Source organism: Melozone crissalis, unplaced genomic scaffold (genome assembly GCF_028551555.1).
Source record: "Melozone crissalis strain CALT ecotype California unplaced genomic scaffold, PUWL_Pcris_2 ptg000013l_1, whole genome shotgun sequence".
In the NCBI taxonomy this organism is placed as follows: Eukaryota; Metazoa; Chordata; class Aves; order Passeriformes; family Passerellidae; genus Melozone; species Melozone crissalis.
The window spans coordinates 138189-158409 of NW_026535791.1; the positions used below are offsets into that span (position 1 = coordinate 138189).

General features: G+C 36.2%; 1 protein-coding gene across 2 annotated transcripts in view; it reads left to right on the top strand.

The window, feature by feature from the left end:
* Positions 1-20221, top strand: part of DYNC2H1 (dynein cytoplasmic 2 heavy chain 1) — a 148061-nt gene that overhangs the window by 52894 nt on the left and 74946 nt on the right. For both annotated transcript variants that reach the window (XM_054271485.1, XM_054271486.1), the window contains exons 58-69: positions 2206-2329; positions 2949-3070; positions 3952-4038; positions 5411-5537; positions 7225-7366; positions 7919-8028; positions 10494-10592; positions 11752-11875; positions 14723-14886; positions 15642-15761; positions 18477-18611; positions 19371-19514. In XM_054271485.1, coding sequence (XP_054127460.1) covers positions 2206-2329; positions 2949-3070; positions 3952-4038; positions 5411-5537; positions 7225-7366; positions 7919-8028; positions 10494-10592; positions 11752-11875; positions 14723-14886; positions 15642-15761; positions 18477-18611; positions 19371-19514 — 1498 coding nt within the window. The remainder of the gene's footprint in view (positions 1-2205; positions 2330-2948; positions 3071-3951; positions 4039-5410; positions 5538-7224; positions 7367-7918; positions 8029-10493; positions 10593-11751; positions 11876-14722; positions 14887-15641; positions 15762-18476; positions 18612-19370; positions 19515-20221) is intronic.

Genomic DNA, 20221 nt, shown 5'->3' on the forward strand with positions numbered 1-20221 from the left:
GACTCGGCATGTCGTGCACTTCTGTCCTCCTGCCACTAGGTGGCGCTGTCACTGGCCTATCTGGCTCGGATGACGGTGCAATCTCGACTGCCTCAATCTCTCTTCTGGCTCGGCGTCTCCTATGAAGGGAAGGAACTGAAACTCTGAGGCTCGGGACCAAAGGCACTAGATCTGGAGACGGTGTGGAGCTGCGGGACGTAGAATCTCTAACACGGCCCCTCCTCACCCGCGACGTCACAGGGGACCGGGCTCAGGCCTGCCCGCATCTTACTCTCTGCGCGTGCGTGCTCTCTGAGCTACTTCCGGTGTCTCCCAAGGTGACGTCATCATCGTCTCCCCCCTGTTTCACTTCCGAGGTTCCTGCCCCTCGGTCTGTCTCGGAATCCGACCCCTCCTCTTCTGACGTTGTGTTCGCCTTTGCTGCCGGCCCCCCGGCTCTACCCGCGATTCGAGCTGACCGTCGCACCGGCTCTGACGTCACACCCGCGCGCCTCCTGCGTCCTGCCGCGGCGGCCCTCTGAGGCTGCGAATTTTCTCTCAGCCCGCCTTCCGCGTTCGCGTGTGAGTCTACACCCCGGTTTTTGCGAGTTTCGCCCTCTGCGCGCGTTTCCTCATCCTCACCCGCGCTGCTCGCGTTTGCCGCCGCCGCCGCGTCGCCGCTTTCACCGCGAACAGGCCCCCCCCCCGATCTTTTATCTTCCTGCTCCCCCCCTTCTGCTCCTGACTCCTCCACAATCTCTGGAGTTTCAGGATGCCCTTGGGGTTTGTTGCATTTTTTGATCGGGGGTTTTAATATTTTTTCCCGCTCTCTTTTTTCGAGAGCCCTTTCCCCCTGGCCTTTCAAAGCCAGAGCAATTTTTTTCCCGGAGCTCTGCCGCTCCGCCCCCTTCTCTGAGGGTACCGCAGCTTCTCGCTGCTTTTCTAGTTTTTTAGACTGGACTGAAATACTTTGTAACATGATTCTTGCCGGCGAGAGTAGCTTTAACGCTGTCTCATCTTTTTTTGTTGCTAAAATATATAAATGCCTATTAATTTCTTGCCAAAACCCGACTTCGAACAAAAGATATGTTTCTGCAAGTGGGTAATTGAGCTTTGCCCATAATAACAGCTGTTTTAATTCTTTCTTTGGGATCCCTTCTGTATATAATTCTGCTACACTTTGTAAGGTGGATAAGATTTCCCGTTGTTCTTGGGAGAGTGTTGCCCCCATAGTATTATTTTGGCCTTCTTACCGAATCTGTCGCCAGCGTGGTCTGGAGGCCCTTGTTCTCCGTCCAGCAGATTACGAGGGATGGATCAGAGGCGCCTTTCTGGTCCCAGTCCAGGCCGCTCTGCTACGAGCTGTCTTCAGCAGAAGCTGAGAGATGGGATTTCTCAGTGACTGCTGATTTTTGCAGCTTCTCCCGGCCGGTTTTTTCTTTTTCTTCTTTCTTTCTTCAGGCTTCCCTCCTCTGGAGTTATCAGTGCTGTTCTCTTGGCTCTTCAGCTCTTCAGGGCTTTCCCCCCCCCCGAAAGGTTTGGTGGGAGATAGCCCACCCAGGGACGCCAATTGTGGGATTTCTCGGCTGTTCAGATGGTCTGGGGAAAAGCTCAAAGATGGCTTTGGGCCCCCGGGTTCGAAAGGACGAGAGGAAGCTTCAGATTTGTTCTCGGTCTCGGTGTTTATTAATTGCTTATCTAAAAGATTTTCTCTTGGCTTGACAGAGTTCTGCTCAGCAGTCAGCTATGGGCACACACTGAAAGCTTCTGGGGCGGTCACTTATCTTTATACTCGGAGTTACGTATACAATATTTATCATTTTTCTCTAATACTCTCTACTCTTATTAACTAGTGTTCTCTTAGTAAGGTCTAATTTTGGAGTGCTAACATCATCACAGAAGATGGAGGCTTAGAGGAAGAAGAAGAAGGAGAAGGGCACGTCTTAATCTTTCTATCTTGCTTCTCTAGACTCTTCTGTACAGGGATCTTAAACTCTGTATCTCACACTCTAATTAACTTGTCTCTTCACTATTCACTCTAGTGAAATCTTCTTGTTTTCATACTGATGTCATCTCCCATGTGGGATCAAAGTCTAGCTACTAGACATCTCTGGCAGCATTTCAGGACTCCTGAGCCCCCCAGGGGGGGTTTGGTCACTCTGCACCTCAGTTCTGAGAGACTGAGATCTCACACTTCTTTACTTATTTATTTAATTCTTTTCATAGTTTCTTGGCCAAAAGAAGTGTAAGGGAGGACATAGGATCATTTGATGCCCGTAATATTCCAAAAGAAATACGAGCAAGTGTTGAAGAACTTCTTTCAAAAAACAGAGCATCTTTTGATCCAAAGGTAATTCCTAATTGCATTACGTCAAATGAAAACAAGACCTAAAAAAGACCAAAAGAAAAGACACAATTGCCTGGTTTGCCAGCAAAATTTTTAGGATGAACTTCAGTTAGAGAAAAAGTGATGAATTCTGCTTATAAAATTTGTCAATATAAACAGATGAAGGTGTAGCAGAGATTACTCTGTTACGTACTGCCTCCTAAAGTGAAAATTTGGTTGGTGTGTGTGACGGGATGGGGTAAGAAGTCATTATGGAGTTGAGTACTCAAAGATTTTTATGCTGCTATAAAGTAAAACTCAGACCAAGGAATTCTAACTGGCTCCTTTGGCGTCCTTGTACCAGTAAGAGTCTAATAAATCATTCATTGATTTAAAACTTGTTAATTTCAGTTTAGCTTCATAGTTGTAAAAATACCCACTGTGGTTTTTTACATGGATTGATGGCCTTCAATATAATCTTAGTAACAATTTAAAAGATTAGTTCATTAGAAGAGTTGGCTTTTTACCATATTTAAGTTGGTAACTAGAAAATCTGTTGCCGTTACTTATCCTGTATTTATCTCTTCTACGTTATACTTCAAGGACTTTCTTATAACAACTTTACTTGTACTGAATTTTTCAGAATGCCAAACGAGCCAGTGCTGCAGCTGCTCCATTAGCAGCTTGGGTGAATGCCAACATCCAGTATTCCCATGTCTTAGAACGAATTCAGCCTTTGGAAAAAGAAAAGGCTGGCTTGGAAGCGTAAGTTAGACTCTATTACAAAATCAGTGATTTTAATTCCAATGGTGATGGGTGAAACTGAGGCTGCCAAGGAGGAATTTGAGTATGAGGAAAGGCTTCTTTACTTGAGGGTGACAGGGCGCTGGAACAAGGTGCCAGAGAGGTTATGGAGTCTCCTCCTCTGATAGTAAAATTGTGCCTGGTCATGATCCTGCTTTAGCAGGGGGTTGGACTAGATGATCTCCAGAGGTAACTTCCAACCCTAACCATTCTGGGATTCTGTGTGAATTGAAGTTTATTAAAAACAAAAGATAAAAGATAACCTCATACAGAGGCAATAAAACGTACATACTGAGACAGAAGAAGTAAGTGTGCAATAGTTTCTTTTTCCTGGAAGCTACATCTTGGATGCTTTTTGTGCAATCATGAGTTACCTGTCTCAGCTGAATACTGTCAGAACAGTGAATATTGTTCACTAACCATCACAGGTATGCTTAAAATGTATTCCCTCAGTGAAACCCATGCTGTTTTATGAGGTATACAGTTCCTCTTTTTCAGTCATGTACTGAGCATTATCAGTTTCTCCTTAGGATCAGAAAGATAAGACATAGTCCTGTGACCATCCATAACCTGAGGAATCTGTACTGATTATTTTTCCAGGCCTTAAAATTCTGTATGAGAAGAATTTGTTCTGATCTTTGGGAATGGGGTGTTCGGTTTCCATTTTAAAAACTATGTGATGAGAAGTACTCAAAGCTTTTACATGTGAAAAATACATATGTCAATATGAAACACAATGAAGAACATCTTTGAACTATCTCTATGCAAATTATTTTCCTGTTAGATTTACTCTTTTTTTCCCTTGGTTCCATAGTCTTAAAATAAATGTTACATTTTTCTAGTAATCTCAAGAAAACTGAAGACAGAAAACGGAAGTTAGAGGATCTTCTGAACTCTGTTGGTCAAAAAGTATTGGAACTGAAAGACAAGTAAGTTGGGTGTGTTTATTTCAAGATATAAATAAAAAACATGGATGATTTTACAGTATGAATAATGAATTTTATCTAAGGAAATGTAACTTCCTGTCCTGCAAGATATTTACATCAGAATTAGTGATGCTTTGGCGATCTGTACTCTCAGTGGAGATAAATATTGTTAGATCACAATTCATCTCCTTGATCAGATGAAATAAATGCTCCTTAAAAGTATCTACTTCTCTCTGCTGACTGTGTTGGTAGCCTTTATTGGAGGCATTGTAGATGTCAAAGAATAACAGTGTGTTTATCACTTTCTGAATCACAGAGGACTTCAATGACTCCTTAGGACTTTGGAAATATTCCTATACAAAACTTCTACTGATCACAGCTTGAAGAGAAGCAGTTTTTCTTTTAGGATGGCCTACTTTTCTGACAGTTAGCTAGTTAGCTCTCTCCTTTTTTCTTAGCCTCTCATCAAGTGCATGACTCACAGAGACATAAAAATAGATCTGATAAACATTTATACTTTCTCCAGATTCTGTTTAATCCAAGTTTTTCAGTTTGATGTTTTTATTAGGTACTTAGTATGGGAGATACTTTGCAACCTGACATATGTACATATTACTAAAAGTCATGTTTTGTGGTCTGCAAAGAAAAAACCCAATAATTATTGAATTATTGTAAATCAACTATACAGTGATTTGTTAGATTAATTAAATACTATATATTAGAGTTAAATATTTAGTATTATCATTATATATTACATATTTATAAAGTAATAAATATATTACTTTGAATAGGTGAATTAAATGTATTAATTATTTTATATATTAATCAAACTAAATAGATACTGAACAGTGTGAAATAATATCTAAAACATGCCTGTTTTTTGGGCATGTTCTTACTTCATAAGTTTACAAAATAGACTACTGTGAATTAAACTGGAATCATACATGTGAATTATTAATTCTGTTTTTTAAACATTTGATAGATAAAATTTACCAAATAGTTACAAATGTATGGTATGGCATTGAGGCTGCTGTTGTCCTGACTACATGCAGAACAAAGGTTTACACAATCACTAAAATTGCCAGGCTATTTAAGCAGAAGAAGGAATGATTTTCAGACATTATAGTCTGTATTTCAAATCAATTTTTAAATCTCACCTGTGCATCCATCTAGATTTTGTTAGCTAAAAGTCTGACAAGTCCATCTACCAATTAGAAGCAGAAGGTATAAAAAAAAAGAACTGCTGCAGTTGTGTTCTTTGATAACAGTAGGCCAGGCATTCATGAAAAATTCAATCAGTTAAAGTTCCTTGAAAATAACTGTTGGTAAGTTTAGTAGTTCATGATGGCAATTACAAAGAGTATTTGTTTTGCAGGTTCCAGAATAGAACAACAGAAGCAACAAAACTTGAAGCAGAACTAAGTAAAGCACAGAAAACGTTGAAAGCTGCAGAGGTGCTGATAAATCAGCTTGATAGGGAGCACAAAAGATGGAGCACTCAGGTTAGTGAAAATTTTCAAAAGTACATCTTATAGCTGATAAGTTGAAAATACAGTTTTGCACTGCTTTGAGAATGTGAGTTACTGTCATTATGCCTTTCTCCCAGTGCACATTTTTTGATTTCTCATTGGAAAATAAAGCTTTTATTTTTTCTGAAACTTCTTTTTACTTCATCATACTTATAACCTTACTATCTGTAAAACTCCCCCAATATTGTATTTCAATGAAAACATACAAAATTCTGTGCTGGTTTTCAATCCCAAGAATGGAATTGTTATGATGGCTGAACATGTCAGCAGTTGGACTCTCCAAGGTAAGATACAGCCAAAGGGACAGATTTTATACAATTACAGTCTTAAAATCACCTTCATGGCATTTGTGTTGTAAATGTGCATATAGGTATACCCAAAATGTTGTTTTGCTTTTGAAGTCTTCACTTTAATGCTTGAAACTTTTCTGCTGCTGAAGTAGGGAAGGTAAGCATGTCTTACTTGCTCAAATGGTACATTTGAGAGAAACTGACAAGTCTTGGAGACACAGATCCTTCTACAGTCTGAAACAGAAAGGAGAATCTGAAGATACCTATAAGCTGAAAACAGCTGTCACCTCCAGAAAGCCCTTAAGTAACTTTCATGGGTCAGAAGATCATAATTCAGAAGAAATCTTCATGCAGAGATACATAATTCTGTGTCTCCACTGATACCGAAAAAAGCCTCAGCAATCAGACTAAATGCCTGCATTTTGGAGAACCAAAGTTAAAATCAGATGAATCCTTCTTGTAGGTTGACCACCATTCTGGAAAAATTGGGAAGATTTTCCTCTGAAATTAGCTTTATATAGCTACCTGCTATAGTATGGATTGGGTGTATTTGAACTCCAGTGTTTAAGTGCCTCTAAAAGTGGTTCCTCACAGTTTTTCATTTTGGTACATTAGAAAATTCAGACTATCTGTTAATGGTATGCTGTAGACTAAACTGGCAAATAGATAAATTAGGAACTTATCCCATAATGAAGACAGTAAAAAGGCAGTGCTTCTCTCCTTTTCAAGTGAGGAAGAACCAATAAAAAGTTGCCTTTATTTTGTGTATCAGCATTTATTTTTAATGGAAATTTGATTAAAGTAAAAGTGACAGGACTTTGAAACCAATTATGGCAGTCGCATATGATGTTGATACACTGTATTTTTCTTCAAAATACTGAAACATTTCAAAACAGAGTTGATTTAGTGAAGATAAATTATTTGAAGATATATGATAAATTTATTTTTATCATGTAAGTGTGCAGTGAGTAGCAGTAAGTATAAAAGTTGCACATAGTATTTATTGTCTGTATACATATTTTAAGTTAAACTTACAGCCTGACTGTGCCTAAGATCACATATTTCTTATCTTTCTTACTATAATGCTATTTATCCGTTGGCTTATAAGTTGAACTGTTCATCAAATTCATAAATTTTTATCAGCTACATTTTCAGAAATATCTCTGCGTGCTCTAGCCCAGAGCTGAAAGGAATTTTTCCCATACTTCCATGTGTCTTAGCTAGGTATAGATACCTGAAATGCAAGAAGAGAATCTCAACTGTATTACCAATGGCAGGCATTAATTCTGACATTTTGGTAACTGATGAGATGTGTTAATGCAGTTTTTGTTGGCAAAACCCCTATACTTTCTGTACTTCCTTTTTTGAAGGTGTCAGAGATAACAGAAGACCTGGCAACGCTGCCTAAAAGAGCTCAGTTAGCAGCTGCATTTATTACATATCTTTCTGCTGCTCCGGAGGATCAGAGGAAAAACAGCTTGGATGAATGGACCAAATCAGCCGGCCTTGAAAGTAATTTTGTGTGTGTGTTTGTCAGTGTCTGCATGCAAGTAATTAAGCTTGATTGAGGAAGTGAGAAATGCCAGTGAGTTCTAATGAACTGTCTCAATTGTCTTTGTACTCCCAAATGAGAAGAGACGTTTTCTTACTCAATAAATATTTCTAGATACCGACACACAATTTCTTAGAATCATTCTATGAAATTATTAAGATTATAAATATTTATAAAGAATTGTATCTTTATAGTCCTTTCTTAAAACGAAAAGTTTACAAAAATGAATGTCTTCACATTAACTGTGGTAAATTTGCCAGTGCATTCTGAATGCTTCTGCTTTTTCAATTATCATTTTTATCTGTGTATTAGCAAAACTATAAAATATTTCTATGACATCTGCAACTTACTAATAATAAGTTCAATAAAAGCAATAAAATAATAGATTCAAAGAAGTCTACAGACTTGCACTCTATTAATAAAACAAAGTCTCTGTTCTGTATACACTGGTAAATGCTTTTAAAGTATGCAGACTGTAAATGATGACAGAAACTTACACTTTCATTTGTCAGAGTTTGATTTACGACGGTTCCTGTGTACAGAAAGTGAGGAGTTAGTTTGGAAAAGTGAAGGTTTGCCTTCAGATGACCTTTCAATAGAAAATGCTCTTGTCATCTTGCAGGTAAATTTGCTTTTTTGTCTTGTCTTGGAAGTATTTAAATTTTTGCAAATTTCAGTAACATGGCAACTTGAACTATTTCATTTGTGTGTTTTATTGGCATCACAGAGCACACATACATACAGAAATAAATACTTATGTAACAATGGATATTTTGTAGCAAAAGGAAAAAATATGTAAAAGAAAATACCTGTTTTCAGTTCTGCTGCCGCTATTTTATTCCATATCAGTCTATTCAGGTTTAAAGTGTGAATAGTTATTAACACCAAATGACCAGTAGAAGATTATGTCCTATATATGTTCACTTTGGCATATAGTTTCTATTACTTTTTTTTTCTCAGAAAAAGGAAGAGGCTATATGCAGATACCGTTCAAGACCTAAATATATCTATATATATATACCTATATATATATCTCTAAATATATATATATATATGTCTGTCTAATAATACTTGAGAAAAGGAAAATATCCAGTTTTATAATATATATAGATACATATAATACATAATATATGATTATGTATGTAATATTCTAGTCATTTATTAGGTCTACTAACAAGTAAATATTTAATGTCATGAGGAGAATCTGCATTTACTACAGGTGATTTGCTTAGATGATTTATGATTCAAATTAGTTACTGATTTTTCTCCAGTTTGAATTTATCTTGCTTTATCATCCTTTTAGTAGATCTGTATATTCTTTTCTCAGTTTGATTTAAAAGTTTTTCAATAAATACTGTCTTGTACCATTAAAGCTACTTATATGCTACAATAAAGCCTTATTTTCATCTTTTTCATTAGTTGAATATATTGAGCTCTTAAAAATCTCACCATGTGTAAAGAGGTTTTTGAAACACTCAATCAAGTCAAATAATTTTCCTTGTGTACATCCTCATAAAGCTGAAATTTGACATGATGTTTTACCAGTGTGATCTAGAGTACAGTTCTCAGCCTTTTGTGCTGATCATCTTTTGATGCTTGAATACTCATCATGTCCTGTCTTTCAGTTTGAGATCTGTGTAGCTCCTCAGTTTGGAATACTGGAACTCGATCTAGAAAAAGCCCCAAACTTGGAAATGCTTTTCTATCAGACTGAACCACAGAGTTGGGGAAAATACATGTTTAAACCTTCAGCAAGTTTGCTGACACAAAACTGGGAGACATAGCTGATGCACCAAGATGGCCTGATGGCTGGAGCATGTCTGCTATGAAGACAGGCTGAGAGAGATGGAGTTGTACAGCCTGGAGGAGAGAAGGCTCTAGGGACAATTTACTGCAGCATTTCCATACTTAAAGAGGGCTTACAGAAAAGAGGGAGAGCAAGTCCTTACATGGGTAGATAATAAGAGGAGAAGGAGGAATATTTATAAACTAAATGAGGAGAGCTTTAGAGTCGATGTTAAGGAAAATTTTTTTACTTAGAGTATATTGAGGCGGTGGCGCAGGTTGTCCAGAGAGGCTGTGGATGCCCCATCCCTGGAAGTGCTCAGTCAGGTTGCCTTGGAACCATGGGCAACCTGATCTAGTGAGTAGCATTCGTGCCCTTGGCAGGAGTATTGGAACTAGGTGATATTTGAGCGACTTTCCAACCCAAGCCATTCTATGACTGAGTCTTTGATACACAAGAGGGTAGGACTGAGGCCCTGAGGGTCCTTGGTAGACTGGAGAAATGAGCTGACAGGAACCTCATGAAGTTCAGGAAGGGGAATTGCACAGTCCTGCACCTGGATAGTAACAACCCCATGTACCCTCATGTTTTGAGGACCAGCCAGTTGCAAAGCATATTTGCAGAAAAGGACCTGGTGGTCCTGGTAGACACCAGGTAGCCCATGAGACAGTTATGGGCCCTTGCCAAGGAGAAGGCCAGTGGTGTCATGGACAGCTTTAGGCAGAGTATTGGCAGCAGGTCGAGGGAGGTGATCCCTTCCCTTCACTCAGCACTGGTGAGGCCACACCTGGAATCCTGGATCCAGTTGTGTGATCCACAACACAGGAGAGACATGGATTTACTGGACAGAGTTGAGTGTAGCTTTGTACATGCAAAATACTTTATTCACAATTCTTTCTAAAATGCATTGAGGTCCAAACCCAGAAGTATTGTATACCTTTTCCCACCAGAGGAAGAAAAAGGAAAACTAATAATTCTTCTAAGTTTAAAAGCAGTTGTGAATAACAACTGTAGATTATACTCATTGAATAGAGAATCCTATTTTTAAGAGGTGAAGAACTGCCTAACTTCAGCAGGACAAATGTCTGAGAATTTTGGATTTGGGTGGTCTCCTTGTTTTTTTAAAGAAGAGATAAAATGAAAGATATAAATTTCCTAGTCTGTTATTGTTTCTCTAAGCAGTTTGTTAATTAAAAAATATTTTAAAATACATATTCCATTAGTTTGGGGAAATAAAAAAAAAAATCCAATTTTATTCTTAAAATAGATTTTAATAAATATATTTGTATTTTTTTCCCTAGAGTAAAGTTTGTCCATTTTTGATAGACCCTTCTTTCCGGGCTACTGAATGGTTGAAGACACATTTGAAGGAATCTCGTTTGGAAGTTATTAACCAACAGGTGCAGTATTTACTCTTGGTCTTTTCTGTTTGAGCTTTCTCTATTCCAGATTTTACAAAGTAGTGTTTAAAGGTTTGTGATAGAAATCACCAAAAATCAGTTTATATTGTGTGAAGCATGCAATTCCCCACAGAGTTCTAGGTTATTTAAAATTGGAGGGTCAAATCTGATATTATTTCTACAAGTTTGCCTCTTTGTCCTACTATCTCTGAGAATGTCATATTGCCTGCTAAGAGGAAGATAGAAAAGATTTTCAAATAGAGAAGTCTTTTGTATACTTTGTTGCAGTTCACTGGATTTCAGGAGTATATATACACTTAATTCCCTGTGATTGCTGTGTTGTATTATCTACATTGGAAAGAGTAAATTTGATTTCAGTTGGAGATTAGGGTACCTGAAGTTCATTGTGTACCTGTAACTGCTTACCTGAGTAGTGTGGTGCAGCTCAGTTGCAGCCTGCTAAAACAACTAGCTGTTGTTTCAGCCTGCTAAAACACAGGCAGGCATCTGGCGCTATTCAGAAGTCCCTTATTGAACCCCACCTGGCCTTCAACAGCATGTAGGTCTTCCACAGATCCCTGCTGGCTCTGTGCAACCCTTGTAGATACTCTCTGGTAGTAGTAGATAACATATCTTTGGGTAATTGATACTTTGTCTTGCTAGCTGATGGGCCTGATTACCTGTTAGCCTCCATTGCCTACATTGTCCAGGCTCTCTCTTGACTAATGGGATCATAAACACCACATGGATACTTAAACACCTGTGTGCAACAAAAGACTGCCTGTAGACCTCTTAATAATGTGAATCCTGTGCTTGGTTCAGTTTTGAGACATAGCTACATTTTAAAATTTGAGATAAGAGACCTGACCAGGACTTCCAGGTGCACCTGGCAGACATGACAGTGAACCTACTCTCTTCTGTGGCAGCACTTGAGGATCTAGGCATGTTAAATAGGTTTTCTTGATCAGTAGATCAAGTTTATTTAAAGTAAACATTTGTGGCTAAACCTTAAAATATCACATTTCTATAATAGGATTTTTCATCTATACTACTGATTTTTAGATTTGGATTGTTTGGTGTAATGCCTTTCTATTCATTCTGAAGTGTTTGCATTTTTCAAAAAAGCATGAGTCAAAGGAATGTGTTCTTATTTATCCAGGACAGCAACTTCCTAACTGCTCTTGAGCTAGCAGTGAGATTTGGGAAGACACTTATTATACAGGAAATGGATGGAGTGGAACCTGTGCTTTACCCATTGCTAAGAAAAGATCTTATTGCTCAAGGTAAATCACCAAGATCTTTGCATAAGTTTGCTCAAAACTTTTGTAGTTTAGATCTATTTATATGAATCTTGATTTTTCTGAAAACATAATATTGTGTAGTTTGTTTCCTCTGTAGTATTAACCTGCTACTAACACTTCAGTGCATGAAATATGTTGGAGATATGTTCTTATTTAGTAAGTGGAAAAATATCGGAAAGTATTGAATTGAAAGTTATTTAAAAGTAAATTAAAAGCATTAAATTGAAGTTACAAAAATGTGTTTTTATAGACTCCTAAAAATTTAAATTTTAAGTTGATTTCCAGTGATGATTTCAATTACATACTTTTAATTGTAAACTTAGGCCTTAAATAAACCAGAAGTTACACAACTGTTAGTGCAGTTAGAAATTAAAGGTTTAGGATGTTGATGTTCCTGCTTCTCTTGGATTTCTCTGAACCTAAAGACAACACAAATCTGTTCCTGATGTGCCTTTGGAATGGGAAGGGTCATAGAGATCAGCAAAATGGTGGAATTTCATGAAAGGAGGTTTCCCTTAACCAATGCAAGAAAAGTGGAAAATCACGATGTTTAGGTTTTGCAATATAATATCTCTGTTTTGGACAGATAATGTGTTCTACCTAACTGTTTGTATGACTGCTTTGAACTTAGCTGCTTTAAAGAATTTTTTTTACTATGAAAAATTGTGATAAAAGTTTAGCAAAAATAAATTGTAATTGTGCAAATATCTCAGCATAAATTTTGTTGAATTATGTTACATGTTTTGAAATAATATTAAGAGAACTTGGTAAATTAAAAAGTACAGCAATGTCTGTTTTGAGTACTTTCTAAATTACAGTAACTAAAATAGATTTGTATTATCCTTTGTAATTGTATTTCTGCTTCAAATGATCATTCCTCAGCATGTGCCATGTAATTTACTGTATGAACTTTGGGTACTAAAAATAGCTCAAGACTCTTTTTTTGCTGTCATTTCATCTACTATTGAGATCTAATGATGTGTGAGGTAACAATAATTCTTCAAATGTAAGTAGATAATAAAAATAAATGCAAATACTGTAGGATTCATATATACATTTATCACCAATATAGGAAAGATCTATTTAGGGAAAAGAAAGTGTTATTTTAAATCAGGCTTCCATTACAGATGCACCTGCTTGTTTATTCTCATTAAAAGAATGGAACCAAAGTAGTGATTTCAGGGATCTGTGGAGGGTTAGGTAGAACACTGTAACAATTTTTTTTTGCCCCTCTAGCTTCTGCTGAATTTTGGAGAGCTAATGAGATACAGTATGAAAGATGACTGTGGCTGCAGAACTGTGCAGAAAGCAGATTAAATTCAAATATACTAGTTTGTTCAGGAAAATTGCTCATAACACTCAGATGTCCTCTTTTGCTTTTTAATGAGCTATGTTAATGCCAAGTCTGTGCAGGTCCAAACTAAAGAGCTGTTGTTGGAAAAGGAAGAATGGGTCGCTATTTGAATCTTTTCCATCACTTTATAAGCAGGCATGCACTCCTTCTTTTTGTCAAAATGTGGGTGTGGGGACCTGTCTGCATTATTTTGCTTGTGATGACTGTACATCTCTCCATTACCTGGAATGAAATGTTAAGAAAAAATGTGAATCTATATACTGCAGTAAATTCGTCTTTGTACAGCTTCCATTTTCTGTCTGACATTTTTACAACATAGTCTTAAAATTTATTCTGATCTTTGGCATAGAAGGAAAATTGGTATGTTATTTTCATCTCTACCAGTGTTTTAGCAAGAGATTTATATTTCTGATCTGCACCCAGTGCTAAAAATAGAAAAGTACCTAAGTTTACCATCTTGGAAAGTTTTCTGGAATGGAAATTTTCACTTTTCAACTTATAATTCCATTCTTACTTATTTTTCAGTATCAGGAGGCAAAATCTTAATCTAATCATCTCATTTTCTGAGTCTATTCTTTTCTAACCCTGCTGGAATGGAAACCTGTTATGGAAGAGGGGTGGAGGGGGCTTTACATGTAGTTTTAATTTGTAACAGACATATAGAGAAGTATGAGGAGTATAAACAGACTGAGACCATGACATCAGTTATTTAATAAATTACTTGTGTCTTTCATAATATGATTAAATTAAATATATTTAAAATACAATATGGGATATTTCTGATAGAATTTTTTTCTTTCATTCTGCTGTCTAGCTATTCCATCATTTTTAGTTTCATTGACTTTCTCCATAACAGTTATTGTAGAAAATAGTATCTTAATAGAATTATGATTATACAGCAACATCAACCTTCTACAAATAAATATAACAGAACCAAAGATTAAATCTAATGGGTTTAGAGGAGGAAATATTGAACCATCTTAGTTAACCAGTATATAATTATGACTAGTGTATAGACCAATATTTAAAGGTAAAGGAATGTGTTTAAATTATGACAAAATTCTTATACATAAGTGGGATTCTCAGGGTCATCTTCTGTGGTGTTTTGTCTCCTATTCATGGTCTGAAGATTTCAAAAAGTTGTTAGTATTACTTTTACTTCAAATGCATTTTTGTCCTTGATGCTTTGTGTTCTGGGTGAGGATAATTAAACTACTCAGGTGTATTAAGTATTCTCACTAGGTAATTTCCTATATTATTGCTATGTCATTAATTTTCTGTCTTTTAACAATGCAGGTTAGAATGTGTTCTTTAAATTTTTTGAATTTGTATTTTTTTCCAATCAATTTAAAAATATATATCATAAAATATATTTAGATCCTTTGCTCATAAGGTATTACATAAATACCATTGTTTTCAGATGATTATAGAATGTTCCAATCAGAGTGAGTTTAATATCTGCTTGTTGTTTACAGGACCCCGTTACGCCGTACAAATAGGTGAAAAAATGATAGATTATAATGAAGAGTTCCGTCTTTTTCTATCAACAAGGAACCCAAATCCCTTCATTCCACCTGATGCTTCTTCTATTGTTACAGAAGTAAACTTTACCACAACAGCAAGTGGTTTAAGAGGGCAGGTAGGCATTTAGAATAAAACCAGTGTATGTGTAGTGAACATGCATAACTCCATCCAGCACCTGGAATAAGCCCTACGGTGCAGTTTGCATTAATGGTTATGGAGGTATTTTCAAGCTCACAAGTAAAACGGTAAAATTTTTATGTAGTTTGGAATCAAGGAGTGAGTCCAGTAGAGAAAATGAAAATGTTCTCATTGACTTCAGTTGCAACAGATTAATTGCTAAGCCTTCGCTTTCTGTTCAAGATGCATTTATGGTACCATGGAAACATTTCTGTTACAGCTCTCCAGTGTCCTACTTAGAGAATAATGCTGGCATCATCAAAGTAGTTTGTGTACAGAAAAAAATGTAGTGAAACCAAAATACTGTGTATTTTATTTCCTTTAAAATGCTAGTAGCTGTTGAGGTTTTATTTATAAAGTCTAGGAATCAAAATGTGACATACAAATGGAAGAAAGCAAAAAAAAAAAAGTAAGAGATCAATTAAGGGAAGAAAATCCCCTCCTTATTTGGTATGAAAAAAGTTTTTCTACACTAACAAGGGGCTTAGAATGGGATGCAGATATAAGATGTTGATAAGTAAGCTATAATTCAAAATGTGAAGCATAGATAACCATATGGATTTCCTCCTTCCTCTGGAGGTATGGAATTGGCATCATGCAATGTATACATGAAAACTGACCCCTCTTGAAGTGTAAATGCAAAAAGAAAAAAAACCAAAAAACTTCCTTTTTGTTTTCTCTCTTTGTTTTTAGCTTTTGGCTTTAACAATTCAGCATGAAAAGCCTGATTTGGAAGAGCAGAAGACAAAGCTGTTACAACAGGAAGAAGATAAGAAGATACAGTTAGCTAAACTTGAGGATTCTCTTTTGGAGGTAAAACAAATTTACCTCTTTAATATCTGTTAGATCAATAAGATGATAATCACATTATTGTGTATTTGAATGGAGATGCTGGAAGTGTTGGAATAATAAGCTGTCAGGATTTTTGATTAGAAAAACAAAAAGGCATTATTGGCCTGGACCTGTTGGAAGAATAGAGTAGATAAGAAAGTACGTCTGTTATGAAACTGTAGTATTCAATACATTAAGCAGTTTCATAGTTAAATTTATTAATTTGGTGAGATAGATTCAGGCTGATTTAGGTTGATTAGAAATTTCAGTAATTTTAACATACCAAAAAGAGAAAACTTTATTAAAAATTATACTACTTCATTTTGAAATTATGAGTTTTTCTAAAAGCCACACTTTTAAGCCTGTGAATCATATCAAGTGACTCTTTCTCAAGTTGAGAAATGATCCTGTGTTGTGAAAAAAGGAAAAAATTCCCCCTACAAAATGGAAAGATTGCTGAGAGAGACATTTAAAATTTTAAACCTCTACAGTTGTTTCCTATTAGAAATGAGTTGTAATATTCTTTACAGTAAACATTCCCTGTCTTGCATTTAAAATTAAAGTTCTCAATTTTCAGTTCATATTTTTATTTTATTGAAAGTATTTATGCTCAGAAACATCTGTTCAATTCTATAAAAAAAGGTAGCTTCCAAGGAAGGACTGTTTTATTTTTTGATTATTTCTAGCCATGGATTTCACAGAAATTATACTTCATGCTTGTAAGAATGGATCCTTGAATCCTGTCTTTCTGAAAGGTCAGAGATGCAGGGAGATTGACCTGGTGCCCTAAACCCTCAGTCTGTAGCTAAGTTGCAGAACTTTGCAGTGTTGAGTGCAATGGATTGGCATAAAATAATAGTTTTGCAGATTAGACTGGCCCACAAGAAAGCTGGAGAGGGGCTTATTACAAGGATGTGCAGCGACAGACCAAGGGAGGAATGGCTTTTAAAGAGGGAAGGTTTAGTTTAGATATTACAAGGAAATTCTCTCCTGGGAGGGTGGTAAGGCACCAGTTCCTCTGGGAACAGGTTCCCCAGAGAACGTGGAGATGCCTCATCCCTGGAAGTGTTCAAGGCCAGTTTGGATGGAGCTTTGAGCAATCTTATGTAGTGAGGGTCATCCCTGCCCATGGTAGGAGAGTTGGAACTAGATGGTCCCATCCAATCATAATTCAGTGATTAATAGCTCAGTTTTAGAATTTTGTACATAATTATTTTATGTGATTTGTATTTCCATTTACTGTCCCTATTGAACTCCCTATTAATTCTCAAATACTAAGGTCAGCCCTTTCTTAAAACTCTGATGGGGTAGATTTCTCTTACAGGAAGAGAGAAACTTGCTCTCCAATAAAATTTCATATCTAGATTTGACCATTTTAACACCTATTGTCAACTGGAAGCTGAGGGTTCAGAGATACAACAAAGCAAATTACACTTTAGAAGACACTTTTTATGGAATCTTGGAACTCAAAAATCTTTTTTATTTATCTGATCTGAATTATCGAGTACAAAAATTAAAGAAGTTGATGCCTAAAGATACCTGCAACAAAAAGCATCTGAGTAATTACAGCAAGGTTGATTTCAATTTTGGAATTCTTGTTAGCTAGTTATCCTGAAATCAGGATACTCTTTGACCCTGAAGAAAAAAACCTAAGGCTCAGTGGAAACTGGCAGGTGGACTTCATTATCAAAGAAGTCAATGTTGGATGAGGTCTGGCTAAATTTAAGTTAATCTTAAAGTAACATTTCCATTCTCTCTGAAGTGCTGTACTGATTTCCTTCTAAAAGCCTCAGAGTAATGACATGGGTGCTGTCTCATAGCACACAGTATGATTCCTCATGGATGAACTGGGCTGTCTGAAAAAGCAGATGATCTTTTCCTAAACTTGTTTCAGGTAGAGAAGTAAGTATATTCTACTACTCTAACTGGTGAATCTGTGCTTCCAGATATTCTAAAATGATGTCCTACAAGTGGTTGCTCAGAACTGATTTGACTGACAAGCAACCAGTTTTCAAAATAAGTATCTTTATGTGTATTTACTGGAGGTTAGTAAAACGCCTTAGATATATGTGAACTATTCAAGCTTTTCCCACTTCTTAGAAGTGAGATTAATTGCTTAATCACTTAATTTAATGGGGAGAACTCAGGAAAAATGTGGGGCAATCCCAAGGATTTTAAAGTGATTTTCGATTATGAAACTTAAATTGTTCACATTGTGTAATGTGAATATTCATATTTGTAATGTGAATATTTATCTCAGTTGGAGATGAGAGTTCTATGAGAACTGGAATGCTTTTGAAGGAAAATGAATTCATGAATAACTGAGTACAGGAAGTTTTTACAAGTAGCCAACTTCAGGTTAAATAAGAAGTTAAACACAAGAAAGAAATACCTTATCTGTATTTACCATGGGAATATTAGTGCCTAAGACTCTAGTCATCGAAATCATTCTCAAAAGCCTGCTGGTAACCTATGTTTCAGAATATGGCAGTCTGGATTTTTGGAATATGTTCTTGAGCTGTATTTTCCATACTTCTTTAAAAAATGTCTCAGTTTTTGGAGTAACCATCAGTTTTCGAAAGCTCTTGAGATGCATTCAGTGATTCAGAAATACATACAGATCAGAAAGATAGCTTCCAAAATGGTTACTTTACAGGATTTTTTTTTAATGTAACATAGATGACTTTCTTTTTCCAGACACTTGCCACATCACAAGGCAATATACTAGAAAATAAGGATCTGATTGAATCTTTGAATCAAACTAAAGCAAGCAGTGCACTCATCCAAGAATCACTGGCTGAATCTTCCAGACTTCAGAGTTTCCTTGACAAGGTAGAATAATATTTTAATCTTTAAAGTACTGTTTTTCTCCTGCTAAAAATATTCTTCTTTTACCTAGAGAAGATACATACATCCATGGGGTTATAGGATGAGGAACATATTATATTAGTTCTTTTTGGGTAAATGATATTTTGGATATGAAAGTACATGCAGTATTTTCAGTAATTAAAATGTTTTGTTTTGTATATGCTGAGTACTTACACAGTTTAAAGTCTGCCAGTTTGAACTAAAGGAATTTTGGCAAGTAATGGGTTTTGACTTTATTTTTGTCATCCACTGTTGCAAACATTATAGTTCATGTGGGTGTTTTTGCTTAATATGCCCCTTGCTATTGGAAAAGTTTAGATAATTGCTGGTGCTATTCATCTGACATCCTGTTTTTGTGACAGATTGCAGAGTTTTCTTCTGTGTTCTATTTGTTTAGTTTAAAATTTCCCATTGAATTTTGAGATGTGATCTGTGGTGGGAAAAGATCTTAGTGCCCTAGGGATTAATTTCCAACATATTCTTCATAATTTAAAGGATTTTTTTTGATAAAAATTTTTTTCTTCCAATTTTGAAATCTCAGTACAGTGTTGAAGTCTGGAGTGCTGATCCCTCAGTTTGAAGGCTTGGAAAGGATTCTGTTTTCTAAATCAGTGGGAGTCATGGGAATATTTTCTCGGTGGGCTGAGTAAATGTTTATGCAATAATCAGTAGGTGGCAGTAATGCACCTGGCTTTTTTATGTGTGTGTTGTTTTCCTCCACAGGAGAGGGATGCCTATCTTCCTTTGGCTGAGAGCGCTAGCAAGATGTACTTCATTATCTCTGACTTGTCCAAAATTAATAATATGTACCGCTTTAGTTTGGCGGCGTTCCTGCGGCTTTTCCAAAGGGCTCTGCAGAGCGAGCAGGTATTTGCTCTTCTCCTGAAGCTGCTAATGCTGCAGAAGCGTCCATCTGCTTTGATCCTTAGAATTTATTAGTCAATCTGGACATTTTTTTAAAAAAGCTTAGAATAACTGATGATGAAGTATATAATAAGTCGTGATGCTGACCTGTTGTGCTTTAGATGTTCAAAATACAGACATATGGACTTATAAATTATGTTGTATATAAATCCCAGAATTTCTCTACCATCTGAAAGCAAAGTTACTCTTTGTGATTTCAGGCTTGTTCTTTGTCTATGGCGAATTAGGAAAACAAAGGCTGATTATGAGTTTACTGAGGGCTTTATTTAAATAAATTAACGATCTGAAATGCTAATAAAGCTAATTTTATCAACAAGGGGTAGAATAAGAAGATCCTCTATTTCTACCTGATTCATTTACCTGAAGGAAGGTCATAACTTTATCTACTTTTTTACAGTCTGTAAGCATGCCTGCAACCTGTCCTGTTTAAAATGTATTTTTTATTCTTCTGTATTTTTAGGCCAGTATATTCTTATTGAAGCAAAAAATGGATTTATCCCTTGCCACCTCACTCCTTAGATCAAAATGCCCACACTGAGTAATAGTGCATTTTCTTTTTATTAAGCATCTCCAAAATTCTTCATATTTCTCTTTGTTTTTACTTAGAAAGTCATTCATCAGCCTTTCATCATGTTTCCTTTGGATTCCCC